At 47.9% G+C, this 18,711-nt stretch overlaps 1 protein-coding gene across 4 annotated transcripts in view; it reads left to right on the top strand.

Moving 5' to 3' along the window:
- The first annotated feature begins 7,584 nt into the window (after nucleotides 1-7,584).
- The window catches only part of PKD2L1 (polycystin 2 like 1, transient receptor potential cation channel), a 27,280-nt gene continuing 16,153 nt past the window's right edge, over nucleotides 7,585-18,711 (top strand). The window contains exons 1-3 of one of the 4 annotated variants that reach the window (XM_055794733.1): nucleotides 7,585-7,741; nucleotides 8,200-14,585; nucleotides 18,486-18,599. In XM_055794733.1, coding sequence (XP_055650708.1) covers nucleotides 14,291-14,585; nucleotides 18,486-18,599 — 409 coding nt within the window. In that variant the 5' untranslated portion in view covers nucleotides 7,585-7,741; nucleotides 8,200-14,290. Of the gene's footprint in view, nucleotides 7,742-7,898; nucleotides 14,586-18,485; nucleotides 18,600-18,711 lie in introns of those variants that run through there. The other 3 variants (XM_055794728.1, XM_055794724.1, XM_055794717.1) reach the window with 3 other exon arrangements.

Here is an 18,711-nt window from a genome sequence, read left to right as displayed (position 1 = left end):
TCCTGCTGATGTATGTGACGGAAGACAGATCAAGCTTTCTATTTCTGCAGAATGTACTACATTAGGAAGAATGGAAAACGTGTTGGAGGTCACCCTGCTTAGATTTCCAATAAGATCTTGGCAAATGGGATACCCGGACTGGAACAAATAGGATGCAATTCACTAGACAAGTACAAAGTTCTAGCTTGAGGGGAAAAGTCAGCTGTCCAAACCTACAGTGGGAGAATAAGTTGGTGAGATAGCAGTTCTGCAGATAAGGGTCTGGAGGCAGCAGTGGAGAGCAGAGCAAACTGTAGATGTAGAAATAGTAGCATAGGAAAGACACATGGAGTAACCGTCTGGTTCTGCTTGACACTGGGGACACCTTAACTATGAGGTTTTGCTTGTTTGTCCATTGTGCCATTCTGCTTTTTAAATAGTCTGCTGGCTCTGTGTTGTGCCTTGGGAATAACAACTCTGCAAAAGGGATTACATTTAAAGATTAGCAACCCTAAAATTTAAAGAGCCTCCCCAAACAGAAAAAATATCATGCAGGGAGCATCTAGGCAAATTTACCCTGTCCTGCACCAGCAAAGCTTCAGTTGCACATGTGGCACTGGGCTGTGCAGCTCTGGGGAAATAGGTACCTGTCAGGACAGCACCTCTCAAACCACTAACAACAGACTGCAATATCGTCTCCCAAGGATGTCCCCACCTGATCACAGCTTCTGTAATATGCTGAAAGCACCCCACAGAGGCCTCAGGATCCCAGTTAACATGCCTGAATGCTGGGGTAGAATGAGTCTGGAAAATGCTGGAACACACATAACAGCTAGCTGGTGTGCAAACACACAATGTTGCCAGTGGTTGGTAGGGCCCTGACTTCTTCACCTCCTCTTTCTCAATCAGTCAAGTTTATTCTTAAAGAGCTGGCTCAGCCAGGTGATTGGCTCATCCCTGAATATCAAGCACAGGTAGCATCTAATCCCAAAACTGATGCCAGCCCCTGGCTTTTCAAATGACCACCTGAGCCTTTCTTATCTTGTTTTCCTACCTATAAAACTGGGCCTTCATGGATTATTTGAAATGACACAGTAAGGAATAATAGAGGAAAACAAGTACTGTGCAGCATAGGACTGTGCAGTTTGAGTTGATGTAATTGTAGTGCGGACAAATGATCCTCATCTAAACAATGGTTTGGTTGGATAAAACTGGTGGGCAAAGGTAGAAAGGTGGTGAATCATTTGCAGCTCCTGAGAAATCTGGCTCTCTGCACTCTAGCCAGGACTTTGCCAGCACCATCCCCCCAAAAATCAGTGGAGTGAGTTTGGGACATGCTTGGGTAGGACTAGGGCCGCTCTTTGGTGCCCAGAGGATCCCTGCCTTGGTTACCAAAGATGTCAGAACTCCTTGTTCTGCATTTCCTCCCTGGGGGCTCACAGCTGGAACTCAGGAGGTACCAGGCCCTGAAGTGCAGGGACCCAGCTCTTCCCTTGGTGCTGCTGGATCGGTCACAGACACTTCTTTTGTCCCTTGGAGACAAGGTCTCTCCTCTTCAGCATGTGGGTACTAATGTGAGTCTCAGTCACAGACCAGGGGAAAACCAGCACCAAAATATCAGCAGTTGACCCCAGAGGGAGAGGGATACTCCTGCAGCAACCATCAGAGATGCTCAGGGTTTTGCTCTGGAGGTCCCTGATCTCAGCCTGTCTCATTGATAAAGTTTCCTCCAGGCACAGCAGGAACAGGCAGGGTGAGCTCCCCTGGCCAGGAATGAGTTACATGACACTTAACCAGTGCTTAGGATGTAAGTTTGAATGACTAATCCAGTTTTATCCCCTCAGCTCCATCCCTTGGACTTTCCCTAAATTATCTGCATGGGATATCTGCATTGTCAGCCCCTACCAGAAGGCCTTGAGAGGTGGAAGTGTTCCCAAAGTCTCTTGACCAGCCCCTCTCAACATGCAATGATTAAACTGCTAAGAACCCAGCAACTTTCAGCAGGTGAGTGGTGGTTGCTGGTGGGGTCTGTGGTATATCCTCCATGCCATGCGTCTGCTACTCATGCTGCAGTCTGTGAATGATGTGCTGGGTGCAGCAACCTGGCAGAAAAGGCTTTCCCAGGTGGAATTAATTGCACTGCCTTCATCCCACCTGCACTTGCAAGCAGGACTGATAGCCGAGTGCTCTGCTGAGCTCTTGAGGAATGCTGGCTGCTTCTTACCTAGCTGGCAAGTGTCTCCGCTGCTCTGTCCTGGCTGTAACAGAAAGGGTCTCGTTGGGGCTGTTGCTGGCTCTGCCCATCTTGACTTTCTTTACTTCAGTGACAGAGCAGGCAGTAGCTGACTGAGTTTGGCAGAGGACACCACCAATCTGGTGTGGAAGATGAGTGCTGGTGGGACTGGGATTCCCAGTGCTTGTGGCTGCTGGGGGATGTGATCCCAGGCAGTGGGAGACAACTGAGGAGGGGGGCACGCAGGCAGGAATGGCGAACTGCACAAAGGGGACAAGGCAGCAAGTACCCAGGAGGCTTTGTGGAGCTGCAGCTGAACCCAAGTCAGCTGTGCCAGAGAGTTGCTAAATAAGCTAACAAAGCTTGGGCTGTGGCAGCAGGAGCAGCAGAGGTCAGACCTGTGTGAAGCCATCCTGACACCGGGAAGGCACCAGCTGAAGAAATATGCTCAGCTGTGGGCACGATGCCCTCGAAGAGGGAGCGAATCTGGGGTCAGTTCAGAAGAGAGTGAGGAAAACAGGAGGGGGTGTGCTCAGCCTGAAGGAGCCGGTTGGTGGCGGGCTCAGGAGAAGTGAGGGGAGGCAAGGCCGAGGCTGACGGGGGGCGATGACCTGCTTCCTCCCTGCGCTGGCCGAGGGGCAGCTCGTTACGTTGCGGTGAGATTTCGATCGGAGCCCCGGCTGGCAAGTCGCGCTCAGCCGGCCGGGCTGTGGTCCGGCCGGCGCCCCCCAGCCGGGCTGACGCGGGCAGGCAGCTGGGGAGCTCGGCGGGCGAGGAGGCCTGCTGTCCCCCCGGGGTACCGTCTCCCTCTCGGCCCAGCACCGCGGCAGCCCCCCGGCCCGCGAGCGGGCGGCACACGCCAACTCCGCTGGCCAGCCGCCGGTGCGGGGCCGGGCCCTGCCGTGCGCGGCGGGAGCGCGGAGCGCTGCTGCCACCCGGTGGCCGGGGCCGGGGGGACCCACCGGCCGTCGGAGCGGGGCCGCCGGCTCCTCGGGCAGCCACAGGCAGGGGAGCGGCGCCCGGTGTGGGGTGCGGTCCTGTGCTGCCACGCGCCCGCGGCCCGCGCGTCCCTCGGTAGCTCCACGTGGTGGCGGTTTACGGGCGAAAGGGGAGAAACCGAGCAACGGATCTGGTCCGTTGACTCCCGCAGGGTCGCCGAAGCGCAGCAAAACCGGAAGGATAGGATCACAGCCCTTGCAGCATCCCACGGACCTCAGCGGCTGAACTGCACCCCGGCCAGAGGGGAGGAGTGTCTGAGGCAAGCCGGGCCCGGACTGCTAAGGGATTTGAACGCCGTCCCCACGGGATGCGTCTAGAAAGTCAGAAAAGCTCCATGATGCTCCCAGTGAGCTTTCCCAAACAGGGCAGCCCTGTGCCAGTTTTGTAGCCAGGAGCCACACGCTGCAACATCCCTGGGAGCTGCCCAGCAAACCTAGGTAGTCACAACAGTGAGTTTAAGAGCTTCACTAAACTAACAAGCGTGTAATTGGTGAGTAGGTGAAAAGCTCTGAAGTACAAGTAATAGTACAATATTTCAGTGCAAGATTTACTGTGAATAAACTGAAAAGAGCATTGGCCTTACCTATACTTCAGAGACTAAATGCTTTAAAAAGGGCTGGTGCATCTAAAGGTGGGAACACCAGCAGGAACATGAGCTCAGCAGGAACAATGTCACAACAGAGACCTCCTTTTACTAGTCTCCCATGATAAGAATAATGGCATTCCATGAGGAAGCTGGGTGTAGTGATGCCATTTCCCACCATGCTCACCTCTGTTAACATAGCTGATGGGAACTCCCATCTCACTTTTTGCTTCTGGTGCCCCCTGTTATTGATGCCTCCTGTTATTTTTTCCTGTGTGTTAGCCTATATATTAGCACAATGTTCACCAGTTTAGGCTTGTACCATCTTGTAAGCTTCTTCTCTTCAGCTAGCTCTTCCTACTTCTGTAGACTTACACTGTTCCTTACACTACCTTATAGAAGCACACTGAGTGCTATTAGGGGAAGCCGCTTTGGGACAAAACAGACAAGGGATTAAAGTTTTGGACAAAGACCTCTTCCTTCTGGGACTGGTCTATAGAAAGGCAGGCTGCATCTGCGAGGAACCTGGTGGGAATGGAGTCTAGAGGTCTTCCTTTCTCTACTGTCTTTGTCTGCCATTGAAGATCCAGCCAGTTTCTTCACCTCTGTGTCTGCTTTTATTTTCTTTCCTATTCAAGTAACCTGTAAGTCCTCTAAAGGAATGGGCTATGCAAGGCCTAAGGATTCCTGATTGCTGGAAAGGCCTTTATGGTATAACAACTCCCTCTAGTTGTATTAACACACCGCTTATGGGCTGGTTCTTCACTTTGTGCACAGAGATGCTGAGGGAAAGCAGCAAGCTGTCTGACTGAATAGCCAGTGGCTAGGGTGAAGAGTTCAGAGGAACAGGCCTTCCAAACAGGTGTTTAAAAACCAACCAGTGCCATTCCAGGAGCAAACCAAGGAAGAGTGATCAGCAACCCCTTCTCTCATCATACTTATTCAGCACAAGCTCGCATCTTGCTCTGTTCTTAGGGGTATTATGCCAGGATTCACCTGCATCTGGCAGATAGCTGAGCTGGGGGAAAAAATTCTTGATCTGAGTCTTGCTTTGCCTTTCCAGGGACACTGGAAAGTGTTTGCTTGTGATATGCTATGGGACACAGGCTGCATGTGTCCCTCTTCTTGCTGGCTGTGTTGAACTTGAGCCAGAGGAGCAGCCTGTAACTAAACAGCCGCTGGCACTGACAGCAGCCCAGCCTGTGGGCAGCAGCTCTTTGAGCACCCTGAAGAAAGCCGCTTCACTTTCTAAGCATGGGTCACCTCTGGGAGTGAACTGCTGGTTGGTTGCCACCCCAGAGCCAGTTAGTTACATTGCACAGGATGAAGTACCTTCTGCTTTCAAGCCAGGCCTCTTGTGCTTCTTTAGGTGTGGTGCCCACCTGGGTGTTCATCCCTGCCCACAGCGTTTCAGAGACAGACTTTCAGTAATGCCAGTACAAGGTTGGCCCAGACAGCTCCTAGGAGCACAGAGCATGCTTGCTGCAGAGATGCAGCATCAGAGTGGTTAGCCACCTTCTGGTTGTTCTTTCATTGCCATCATGTCACATCAGGGTTCACTAAGGCTGGACCAGCCCCACTGGGATTGGGGCTACTGGAGCTGGGTGGCTGCTGGAGAGTTACTGGTGCAGGAGTGCTCAAGGCCCTGAACAGCCAGTGGGAGCCATGGGGCATGGAGGGTCCCATCCCAGACCCCATTCACTTTAGCAAACTGAGGCTGCCAAGCTGAACGTCCTGGGTAAAACCAGGGGGGAAGGTGCCTGCAAGGCCTCAAGTTTAGAGAGGGCATGGTGAGTGGAAGTGCAGGCTTTAAAGTTTTTAGCTGATGTGGAACTCAACATAAAATTCTGTAGTAGGTGTGTGTGGTAACATGCACACACGCGTATACGCATCTGCATGTGTTGCAGTGGAGGTTTAAGAAAACAATACCCTGGGGCTCAGCAACAGTAAAGGTTATTCATCATCAAAATCATACTAACAGATCAAGACTATTTATTTACTATGTTCTGAAATGAGGAAAAATGACCATTGTCTTGTAAAGGACCTTGTAACGTTCTCCTACACCTGCTTCTTTCTACTCAGCTAGATTTTCACATGCCGTTCCCAGTGAGCTTGCAACCAACCAGTAAAATCCCCACTGAGGGCCACTGCACAGTTACACGAATGCAAGAAAGCTCTCCAGTGTGTTATGAAATATATAAATGTCAATAAATATATATTTATACAACTGTTTATGAAAACTTATTGCTAAGTTGTACAACACTAACAAGTTTCCATAACTCAGTTTCAATCTGTGCTTGGCTAAGATGCACTCCTCTCCCTCTTCACCTTTTCTTCCTCCTCCTCAGATAGTTTTATCTTGACGGATTTGAGACACGTAGGAGTGTTTACTAATGCAGTTCCTACATCTTGATCTGCAGATAGCAGCTTTCACCTTTCGTGTTGGCTTCTCAGCAAGTTTCTCATGAGATGGTTGGATACCTTAGCCTCTGCACATTCTCCGAATAAGAATGGTATCAAGTAATTCAAATGCAGAGAAAATCCACTCATTTGATGCAAAGTAGCCAGAGAAGGCTTGGTTTAAATGAAAAGTGATGAAAACACACCTATGTTTGTACACTGTGTTGGGAAAGTTTTCAAAATGCAGCATAAACAGTTTACTCAGCACCAAGGTACTCTGCTTGGAAGTCTTGTTTTTACTTCTGATGTTTAACAGCTGCCTAGCACTGCCACCACCACTTTCCCATCCTCTCATCCTGATGCAATCCCCAGGGATAACCACCAGCTCTAGTTCAGCTGATGTTGCTTGGAAGTGGGAACTAAATGCTTGTGTTGCATGGGAAGCTGCTGGAAATGGTTTATTGCCAAGAGAATGAACACAGTGCCATGAATAAGGAAATGGGAACTTAGGTGTAGAATTATTTATCCATGGCTGTATCCCTGTTTTAGCTGCAGCAAAGAGTGACTATAGTATGCTGTGTAGTGCTATAACTTTGTTGCACAAAGTTTCTCAGGAATGAGACACATGGGAAACCTTAAACCTCTGTGATGACTATCTCCTGGAAGAAAATTAAAAGGACTGTTCAGGACCCAGATAGCAGCTCTCTATATAGAGCTTCAGTCCTGGTCCTCCAGCAAGGGGGCAGGTTGAGGAAGAGCTGAGCTCCCAGTCCTTGCTCAGCACAGAGCTGGCCTGTCACGGGTGTCCCAGCGTCATGTCTAACCAAGGGACAAAGCTCCCCGCAGGGGTGTTTCGGCAGTGGCTGATGAGCTCCGATCATCCCGGACCACCGGGAGAGGTGGTCCCCTTGGACCTGCCTGGCAAGCACGTTTACCTTCGGTGTCCCAGCAAGCGCCTGCTCTCTGCAAACTGTTTGAATGTTTGCCTGACTATGAAACCCAAAAGCTTTGTAGTTCCCATCCCGTGTTCAGTACTGCTGGTCTGGGGAATTTACGAAGTCTTCAGTGCTCTCTGCGCATTACACTAAGGACTTAAGAGCGGAGCGCTGTCCGGAGGTGCGTTTGCTTGGCACAGCGGCCAGCAACGGGGATTTTTGTCGCGGTTTGGGCTAAAGCAGCTGGAAGGACGCAGCGCTCCGAGCGGAGAGCGCAAGCGGCGCAAACCCCGCCGCCCCAGCCGCAGGCCTGCCGGTGGCGCAGCCTCCCGACTCCGCCCGCCCGCGGGGGGAGGCGGGGCCCGGGCCCGGGCCCGGACGGGATTGGCCGGCGCGCTCGGGCCCGCGCGCGCCTGCTGCCGCGTGTGGCGCGAAGGGCAGCCCGGGCGCGGGAAGCTGCCGCGGTGCTCCGCCAGCCGCCGCGGCACGGGGCGAGGCGGGAAACGCGGGAGCGGCTTTAGGGAAAGGTGGCCCCGGGCGGGCCGCTGGGCAGGGCTCGGGCGGCGCGGCTGCGGGTGAGGCCCGTGATGACGCCGGGGTGGAAGCAGCGCAGTGAGTGCGAGGGAACGGCGCCGGGCCGGGTCCTTGGAGCGCGCGAGGGGCAGGGGCCGCGGCAGTGGGGGGGCCTCGGCGGGAAGGGCCTCGGCGCCTCGGGCGGGGGGCAGTGCCGGAGGGGCCTCGGCGGGAAGGGCTGAAGAACCTGAGGGCAGGGACACAATCGGTGGAAGTTGAGCCTCAGTGGGAGGTGCTGAGGAACCTCAGGGAGGGGATGGCGCTGAGGCGTCGTTTTAGAAGGAAATGCTGAAGTACCTCAGAGAAGGGATGCAGGGGCAGGAGCCTCGAAGCGTCTCAGGTCAAGACTGTGTTTAGGACAGAAAATTCTGCAGTAGCGCATCCCAGTAAAGTGTGGGAGAAGGCAGAACTCTGCTCAAGCCTCCTAGGAAACCTGCAGGCTTGGGGACAGGGATGTTGAGGTTGCTAATCTTGACCTAAATATTTCTCTCTTGCAGCGCCTGACTGAATAGAAAAGCGAGCGAACGAGATCCTGTGCCACAACACAGGTACCTTTTATTACTCTCAGCTTCAGAGGCATGGAGGGCCATTCCTGGCTTGCCTTTAAACAGCCTCTGCTTATATGCTTCTCCCAGGTAGAACACAGATTCCCAAATAAAATGCTGTTTTAAACCATAGGGTGCACACTCTGCAGCTTCCAAGCCCACCTCTGCATTAACTGACACCTATAGTATTGCACTGCATGTGTGATTTGAACTTGGCACTGGTTGGTGTAGTGTTTGGCTTTGGTGAGGACAGTGTGTTCATCAGTAGCTAGTGTAGCGTGGAATCTTAAGGAGAAAGTGATATTTTTCATGCTAGAGCTTCTTGATGTTGGAGTGTTACAGTGGAAATCTTTACGTAGGCATTTAATGATGTTGGAGTACTGTTGCAGAGCATGTGGATTTGAACAGGTACAAGTTAGGCGTAGGGTAGAGGGTGAAGTTGACTTTGCCTGTGTGGTGCAGTTGGATTGGTATGGACAGCTATGAGAAGTGGGCTTTTACAGGTGACCCTAAAACTCAATATCCGGCTAGATGGCAGATATAGACAATTTCCTGCTGCCTGGCCGGGTTAGGGAGTGCTGCCCATGCCTGCAGTGTTATGAGACCCCACTGGAGCAGCACCTGGCAAGCTTGAACATCTGCACTTTCCAGAGAAAGTATATCAAGGTGGGGAAATCTGGTCTTGAGTGATAGTGTCTAATACAGGGACAGTGAATTCTTCCTCTCTCCAGGCAGATTGGGTTAAATGTGCCACTTGGTCTGTTTCCCAAATTACGTTTTAGGCTGTACTGCACTTTGTCAAAACAAAGCTTTGCCCTCTGTCCCCACTTAATTCTTATGACATTATTGTAATTAGAATTAATAGAGATATTCCAGCATAGCTAGGACAAACTTGAAGAGAGGCAACAATCATGTACTTTTTAATGAGAATTACATCTGCCATCTCACTATCTTTGAGTGTTTTACTGTGATTGATTCCCTCCCAATGTACTGTGTATCCTAAGGCCTGACATCCAGTGCTACAATGGATGAATCTCATGTTGACAAGTAACAGGAACTGTACTTGCTGCATAACTTGTTTGCTATCTAGGTTATCTACTCCTTTGGACTTTTTTTTTTGGTTTGTTGTTTGTTTAGGAAAACAGCATATCATGAAACTGAAGAAGCTTCTAATTGTGTCATTATACATGTTCACTCCTCTTTTTCTCTGCTTTATGTTATTTGTAAGGTTTTTTTAATTTGGATTTTTTGAAAAGGAATTTTATTTTGGCTCTGCATAGGCAGCCCTGTGTTCACCGCACTTGTGTATCATGTAATCATCGCACTACAAGTTAATGGCAAAATTATCTGTGCCTTCTATTTCCCCTGTAAAACAGTTACATATGTAACAATATAATGATTATGACAGGCACTAATTTCACAGTGAATGTTTGAAGGAACCTACTGCTAATGTATTTTTTTAATTGCTATTTGGATTTTTTAGATGTGACAAAAATCCATACTTCCTTTTATCCTTTGCTGTACAGAAGGTGGTTGAACTTTTTTATAGCAGGTTGAATCACTTGTTGTAAAGCAAATTGTCATCTCCCGCAGAGATGCACGGTAGATTTATTTGTACTGTATAAGCATCATAGATTAGCCATATAGAGGAACAGTTAAAAACAAACATAAAAAACCAAACACCACTGCACAAAAACTGCAAAAGCTCCTGCATGCCCACCCTTTAAGTGCTGTAATGTCAATTTTCCTGAGAACCTTTGAGAGGATATCCCTGTAATTACAAACGCAAGTAAGCCAAACTATGATGCCACTGAGAGAAAAATTCTGTTACTCCAGTGAGATTAGCTCGCAACCCTGTGACAAGCCGGTGAGAAAGGGCAGGTCTCTTTTTTTGAGATTACAGGCTGATTACAGGCTCACAGTAATGTATGAAATTTGTGAATACTAAAGCGTGCAATTGCTAAACAGTAATGAGCATTGGGCGTATAGCTGGCACGTGTGTTCCTTTCCCACTGTCACATTCTGTCCTGTTTCTGGACATCTTTGCACAGGATTATTTGAGAACAGTTTCTAAAGGTTGTAAAGCTTCCGCACAGTTGCAATGCCTGCCCAGCTGATGCTGAGCTGTAGCATTTAACTTTGTTGCAGCAGTAGAGTTGTTAGAGCTGTTCACGAGCTAAGTTACTGCTATAAACAAGACAAGGGGCATGGGGAAGGCAATGTATTAGGCCAGAAGATATCATTGGGAAAACATATTTCTAGAAATGGAAGCCTTTTATTTTGTGTTAGTGAGAGGAATTGCAGGAACCTGAAGGAGGGCTTATGCACGCAGAAGCAAGTCCATTGTTTCCTGACTATGTCAGTATAATGAAAGATACTCCTTGTTCTTACAGACTGACTTTTTTGTGATAGCAGTGTTACTTAGTAGACAGTATCTTTATGTTTTGTTCTATTTAGTGCTGCAGAGGTGGCTCTAAGGCCTTCAGTTGCTGGGGTTCCCGACAGAAAATTGCAGTGGGGGTGTTTGTGTGTACCTCAAGATAACTTTTTTTATGTAAAGCATTTTGTTTCAATTAGCCATTTGAATCAGCAATTTGAATGAAATCAGAGCACTGACAACATTATGCAAACAATATACCATGATTAAATTTATTTGTTGGATTTTTTTAAATGTAACTCTTCTTCTCACATGATTTCCAATAGATGAAATCTTTTAATTAATTTTAAAAAGTCATTATTCCCTCCAGCATGGAAGTACTGTTTCATTCACGGGTGAATGCAAGCCAGCTGACAGGATGCTGTTCCAGCAGCATGCTGCTGTAGCCTATTGCAAAGCTCAAGATGCTCAGGATGAATAGCTCACAAGTTAATGAAGCTGCTGGCCAGTTGACAGGGATTGGACGCCTAATCCTGGCATCACCTTATTCCATTATGGAAAGGGCTGTTAGAGATCATCTAGCCCACCTCCCTTCTCTCTCTCTCTTTATCATCTCTAAGAGACCCTCACCTAACCTATTCGTAACAACATTCTCCCACAGCAGAGAATGTATCCCCTCTTGAGGTGGAGTCTTCCATGGCTTTCTTCCTCTCACCTTTGCAATGGCTTCCCTTGGTGTCTAAATTAAACCTCCATCTCTGCAGCTGCAAAAACCAAATTATCTCTTCACAGTGGCTTTTTATACCACAGAACACTTACTGTGTTGTTTCCTGGTCCTTGCTTCTGCCCCAGGATAGATTTCCAGGCTCCCCTCAGTATCAGAATTGACTCTTAGAAACAAGCCAGTGAAAAAAGGAGCAGCAAACCTGGAGTTCCTCTACCATAAATGCAGTGAATACATAATGATTTTTTTGTGTTTGTTCGCTTGTAGTTGGGTGTGAGCAGTTTTTCTGACAGTTCATCTGCTTGGGGAACCTCTGCGTGCAGCAAATGGGTTGTCAGTCCAGGAACTGCTCTGACCCTCATTGTATTCTAAGGAATTTATTGACAGGAAGACTTCTGGGTCTGTGCTCCTTTTTCTTATCCTAATATACTGAACCCCACTGTGATAGTGGTTTCTGGTTTTAGAAACAGCCCTCCCTGTGTACTTTTGAAAGATTTCTGCTGAAAATTGGACCTCAGAAAAAAAAAAGAGAAAATAAAATAATGGAGAAGAGAAGTTCTGTTGGCTGGTTTTCACAAGAATGAAACGATGGTGAGTAAGTCCCAAGGCACTGGAAGGAATAAAGATGAGGTAAATGCTGACAGGTGTTACCAGACGTGTTGATCCTTAGCCAGCTGGTCCATGCTCCACAGGGTTTTACATCAAACACCACAGAGGACAATGCATAGCATGGTGACTTACGAGGTCTTAAAGTCTGGGTCATGTTCTCCATGAGCTGACATCTCCCTGTGCTATCTAGTGTAAAACAATGCAGGTTCCTATGCAAATGCATATCCTGCCTCCTAGTGAGGAAGTGCTTGTACCATTTTGCAAGGCTCAAAGTTATACAACTCAAGTCCCACCTAGATTCCCCTCCAAGACTGAAGCATGCACTAAGAGTACAGTTCAAGTTTACTGGCTGAAAAGGACCTTTACAGACCTGTATAAACACATGAGTCACCGGAGCTTGCCTGCAAAGCACTGCATGTGTTTCCTTAATTATAGAGTTCTTTTTGTTCTGCCTTGTGTTAGGCTGTTCAAAATCGTGTGACATAGATGTGACCTGTCTTCCAAGCTGGGTGGGTGACTCAGTCTTTCAACACAGATCAAGGTCCTCCCTTTCACCACCTGCTCTGTGCCCTAGCCAGTGAGAAGGCAGACCTGTATTGTAGCTGGGCCCTGAGGGATGTGATCTGATGTGAAGCGGTGCTGTGCCACAGGCAGCAAGAGATGCACTGTGAAAAAACCTGCATGCTCCCCCAAAGCAGCAGCTGTGCACCGTAAGCCACGTTTCTTGTGCGTGGGCAGGGATATCTGCTGTATGCTCCCCAGGGTGCGATGGGGTGCCTGGCCCTCACATGCAGCCTTTCACTGTGGTCTCATTCCTCAGTGTTCCATCTGATGGAGAGCTCTGCAAATGCTTTCCATCCATTCATCCCACTGACTCCATTCCACTGCTCTCATTTTGATAGGAAGCAGTAAGCCACAACAGGCCCTAATAATACCAAATTCACAGGCAGTCTGGGTTGGATCCTTGGCCTGGTCTTCCAACTAGCTGCTGCCCTCTTAGCATCCTGTGACAAATTAGGTCTTGCCTGATTGTTGTTCAAGCAATTGCTCAGTGCCATCATCAGGTAGGTGACATCTAGGGAACATCGCTGCACATCCCAAGTGGCCTGGCAACATCACCTATACAAACTATAGTCCAGGGAAAACACCCTTGCTTGTACCTTTGAGCCTTGTGGTCCTGCAGGTGCAAGAGTCGTGTTGCTTCCCTGGGTAACATCAGAAAAAATTACCGTCAGTGCCCGCAGAGAGGCATCTCTTCCAAATGGTGTATTCAGACCTGAGGAAGGACCAGGCTCTGGCTAAACATTCATTTATCGTTTCATCAGCAAGACAGAATCCTGTTGTCCCAGGGTTAAGCCATCACCTGACCGTTTCCTGCAGGGGTACAGTCCCAGGCCTCCAGCACCTCTGGGACCTGGGACTACTTGCTGCTAGCCAGTGGGTGAATGCTGGCAACCCCTAGCTGCTATTATTTCCAGTTTTGCCTATAATCCTGTTTTTTTTTCACAGGCTTGCCTCGGGGCCAGCAGGCACTGCAGGACGGACTTACGGAAATTCTGCAAAAGCAGAAGAATCGAGTCCCTGGTTTCCGAAACAAACACTAGGAGTTTACTCCTGTTCTTTGCTCCTGCTTTTAACAGTGAGATAGCAAAGAGGATGCTGTGGAAACTGCTGACGGGGATCACGTTTGCCAGAGTCGAGCGCGGGCTGCTGGCGCCACCGCCTGCCCAGCTTCGCGCTGCCGCTTGCGCAGAGTGCTTCTGCTCTCGGGGCTTCCCAGGAAACTTGGGGCTCTCCCGACCCTCGGAGCAAGGGCTCCCCGCATGGCCTTGCTCCCCAACGACGCTTGCACGATCTCCCACTGCGGCCACCAGCCCTCGCTGTGCCCCGCCAGAGTTGGAGCCGATATGGGCCGCAGGCTGCCTGAGGGGTCCAACTAAATCCCAGCCGCTTCCACCGCCAGGGTAACTTGCGGGCTGTCTCCTAGCAGCCTCCTCTTCTCACAATGGCAGTTAGGTCTGTTATCTTTGTTGGGAAGCAGAGAAAGCCTTCTGGAAGTGCCAGTGTTCCCAGGACCCCTGGGATAATAGGGCTGATGGTGGTTCCTAACAATGGGTAGTGCCACCCCTGTGACAGGTGTCACTAGCTGAGCTGCTATAAGAGACAGAGGATGTGTGCTAGCTGTGGGAAACTGTCGATGTGCCCTCCCCTGGTTGCTGAGGCAGGCAAGTTATCTGGCATTGACTGAGTCTCTCTTTGCTACCTTACAGCTCCAGCCTGGGCAGGCAATCTTCTCAATCCCCGTTAAAAAGTACTGCTGGCAGCAACTAGCTATGAGCTCATCTCATCTAAACAACAGAGCTGACAGCCACTTTAGAGCCTCAGAGGAGCATGAACTGGAAGCAGTGGGGAAGAAAGCTTGGGACAATCCCATTTACAGTGGTTCTCCCACTACCTCCTTGAAGATTCAAACCATCTACAACCCCAAGTCCATCCTGGAGAATCCCTATGAGAACTTTGAAGAGGTGGGGGATCCACTGCCCTACCAGGAAGAGCAGAGCAAAGCTGTCAATGGGAAGACAAGTCCTTTCCTCAAGTGCTGCTTCTACACCTTCAGAGGCATCCGAGGTAAAACTCTGACATCTCACTAGAAAGGATTTACCCTTGGGGAAAATCAATGGTATGGGGGTGTGTGGGGTGCGTGACTGCAATGCAGAAGGTAAAAACCTCATAGTGTCTGTGTAGCCCAGGAACCTGTGCCGTATAGACTAGCATTACTCCAGAGATCATCTTTGGCTGACCTGGAAGGAGCATCCTCATTCCGTGTGTCTTGCCATGGCTGTGGGGTCTGTCCTGTTATCTTTACTACAGAGCAGGAGGTGCAGACAGACTTAGTGGTGTGTTCAGGTTCAAGCAGTGAAACTTTTGGCAGAGCTTTGGACAGAGTTTAGGTGTCCTGAATCCACAGGAGCCATCACTCTGGTGATGAGACTATTCTGTCTTTGTATGCATTTTCTAGATGAAGTGGTACTGGCCCCTGTGTTACAGTAACTTAAAAACTGATGTAAATATCCACCAGAGAAAATCTAGCGCTGTCAGGATTGAAATGCAAAGGGTAACAGGAACGTATCAGACAAGACTTTGCTTGAAGACTGCTGAAGGAAAGGGGTGTCAGTTTCCAGTTTAAAAGACAAAGGGCAATTAGATATTATCTAGGCTTATTCAGAGGCAATCAAAAACCTGGTAAAAAGTTAGGTGTCCGGTAAGGATACAGCCCTGGGCAAGAGCATTTGCTGAACAGTTTCTTATAGAAGGTATAAAGTCCTAATTCTGTAAAACCAGGGAAGACAAAGCAAGAAACTGTATTTCTTGTGGAAATTATTATTTTCTTGCCAGTGTGTCTTTCCTTCCTGACTTGGAAGGCAAGAGTATTTCTCAGAGCTGCACTCTCTAAGAGTACATGTGAGTAGATAACAATATAGCCTGGTCCTGAATTACACAGCCACTCTATAACCAATTCTTTCTTACTTGTCGTTGCAGTTCCATGTGAAATAACAGTGTTAGACTGTAAGCCAGTGCTGAGGCTTGAGAGGTTTCTCCTGGCCAAGGAACAGTGCTGGGTGGGCTTGATGGGTAATTACAGATTGCTTAGAGGCAGTGTATCACTTACCTGTTTTATTCTGATATCCTTTTCTTCTAGGCAGTTTGACACTTAAAAAGGAAAAACAAATCCATACTTTAACATCAAAGTTCCATTTGTGAGATGCCAAGGTTGAAACTGGAGTATGCAAATAAAAATACCTGTCGGGACCTACAGTGTTTCTCTCTTCTGTAACTGTTGCAGCAGTGTCCTGCCAGCAAGCGTGGTAAATAGGGTTGTAGGACAGACCAGAACTGGAAAGATGAGATCCAAAAGCCAGTGTAGCCAGAAGAAAGGCCTCTATCAGCCTCGCAGAGGTGGGGACTTCTTCCATGAAGAATTTGCATCCTTCCTTCACATCTTTACTAGGTCCTTGTTATTTTTCATTGCCTTTCCAAATATTTCTGGTTCTCCCTCTTCCATTCCATTTAATCGCCCTAGTGTCTCACATGGAAAATGGAAGTGGTAAAGATAAGTCGCTTAGCCAAGGACAGTTTGTGGGTATTTTGCTTCAAAACCATTCCTTGGGGTTACAGGTCCATGGCTCTTTGGGGCTACCGGTCATAGTTGGCTTACTGAGTTCTTGTCCTCACCAGCTACTGGGCTGGACTACCAATGAGTAGCTGCTGCTCCTAGTGCTACTGCTCTAAACCATGTCCAAGCAACTCTGTGTCCTCTGGTTCCTGTCTGCCTCCTGCCATCTCAACTGTTTCACGGCCAGCCTGCAGACAGACTTTGCTGAGTATCTGGGTGGCATGAGGGCCAATGAGTTTTCCACTGCCTTTGGAAGAGGATCTCCGGTTGCACCCGAGACCATAATCTAATCACTCACCTGGGTCACAAGTCTGGTTTAAAAGCAGCCTCTGAAAATAATGTAGATGTTAACGTTAATTGTTACCAGTAACTTACTACTAACAGGAAGGCAAGAATTACAAACAAATTGCATTGATTGCCTTTTTTCGGGATTCTGAGTTTTTTTCTTTGCTCTACCTTGTAAGTGCTGGATGGTCAAGCAAGATGCCGTAAGGAAGCCTGGATGTCTTCTAGTCTCGAGTATCCTTCTATTCGAAATGTCATGTCCAAAACAGTTGCATCCCAAAGGGGTTAGGTGGTGCTGAAGGAGACACAGGTGGGGACATACTTCATGTATGAGGTGGTATATTTCCATGGCATGTTTCCTGAAGAGCTGAAACTCAGCTGATAAAGTTTTACAATTACTGGATGCGATCTGAAAGGGTACGGGGCCAGCCTCATGCCCTCCAGGTATAATTTTGGGCAAATCTCTGAACCAAGTTTTCAAAGATATTTGAATGTCCCTGAATTTAGGTGTTCCTGAGTACACTTCTATTCCCAAAGCAAAGAAGGTCTATGCCTCTGTTCCCAATATGTGGATAGTAGGAGTTCCCTGCCTCAAGGCAAAACAAGCAAACCTATTAAAAGATTGTGATGTAGTCGTACCTAGAATTGAAGGGGGTCATTTAAAAATGACCTGAACCCACCTGATGGGTGGGTTATTTCCCCTTGTTTTTCTCCATTGTGGAGATTCCTGTAGACCATATGATGCTCTTGCCTGCACATGAGTGAATCCAGATCTTTTCCAGGCTCTTATTTCTGTTACTGGTCTGGCACGTCCAGAACAAGCGACTGGTTTGTCTATCTGGGGTGAGGGTGGATGCCGCAACAGTCACTGTGGTAGCTGATGGTGTAAAAAGCTCTCTAATCTGTTGAGATGCAAAAGAGCTGTCAAAAGGACAGGAGTAAATGCACACAGACCACTATATCGTTTTTATTTTCTTCAAAGAAAAAGGCACTTTGTCCTCTGCCGGAGATGACTTCAAACATATGGCCTTTGATCAGGTTTGATCCTGGCTTGCAGGAAGACAATTGTTGCATACTACTGGAGATGGGCATCAGGGCTGAGCTCTCTAGGAGCTGCAGAAAGCAGCAAGGGTAAGGGTGTTATTGACATGGCTTCTGTCATTGGGCTTTGAAGTGGAAGTTCTTATGCCTTTCAGCTTCAGGAGCATTTCAGAAATTGCAACAGAAAACCATTACAAAAAGAGCAAACAAATGCACTAATGGTATTGGGCAGTTCATCAAACCCAAAATATCAAGGCTTCTTTTAAAGGAAGCCTTTCTCTCTTTTTGATCAACCGTGATGCCGCTTAATGTGTTGCTTTCACTGAGTGAAAAAATTGGATCACCAGCTGGTGCAATTGACACAACTGTGCTGAATTCAGCAGAGCTCCGTTGATAGATATCCTGAAGATTATTTGGCTTTAAATTTTATGCTGAGAATATTGAGTTGGGTTATTTGATTGAGTCTTATGACCTACAAGAAATCTGCAGGAGTTTTTAGGTAAGCAAGGGACAAATACTTGGGGTCTGATGGTTCAATACACACTAAAAGGACTAACAGTTGTAAAGCTAACATCAGATACAGTTCTGCTATGGAAAGTCCAGTCAGAAGCTCAGCTGTTGGCATCTGGATGACTGAGATTCAGTTTTATGATTTCAAGAGTCCTTGTGACAAAGACTGAATTTCTGCAAAAAGTAAGCTGAAAAACAAGCAGGAAAAGATAAAAGAGTCCATAATGAACTCGAACAGAAAACTGGAGAGTGATTTAGTAAAGTAAGAAAGCAAATAAATTTCAGTTTTGGTCAGCCCCAAATCTTTTGTTTGTGCTGGAATCGTTCTTTTTAGGGGTTATTTAACATATTTTAAAAGCTTTTAGTCAAGTTTTTAAATGAAAAGTGGTTTTGCCTATTGACAAAATTACAAAAATCCAACTCCCAGCAGTGTTCTTTGTGAATGGGACTTCAGATTCTCTCATGGCCTTTGAAGAAGGGCCATCCAAACTCTTCAATTTCTTCTTTACACCCAACAGGTCTGTGGGGCACTACACTGACTGAAAACACAGCTGAAAACAGAGAGCTTTATGTGAAGACCACGCTGCGAGAGCTCCTAGTCTATATTATGTTTTTGGTGGACATCTGTCTATGTAAGTAGCTGTCATATCTTATAGGTGGCTTTTTTGTGCGCAGCTTGAGGGGAATAATGTGTTTATTATACTTCCTTACTCTGCTGTAGGCATTAAATTTATTTTACATGCA

This window comes from Falco peregrinus, chromosome 1 (assembly GCF_023634155.1).
Source record: "Falco peregrinus isolate bFalPer1 chromosome 1, bFalPer1.pri, whole genome shotgun sequence".
NCBI lineage: Eukaryota > Metazoa > Chordata > Aves > Falconiformes > Falconidae > Falco > Falco peregrinus.
The sequence above is the reverse complement of the archived record's forward strand: the minus strand, read 5'-3'. Positions and strand labels throughout refer to the sequence as shown.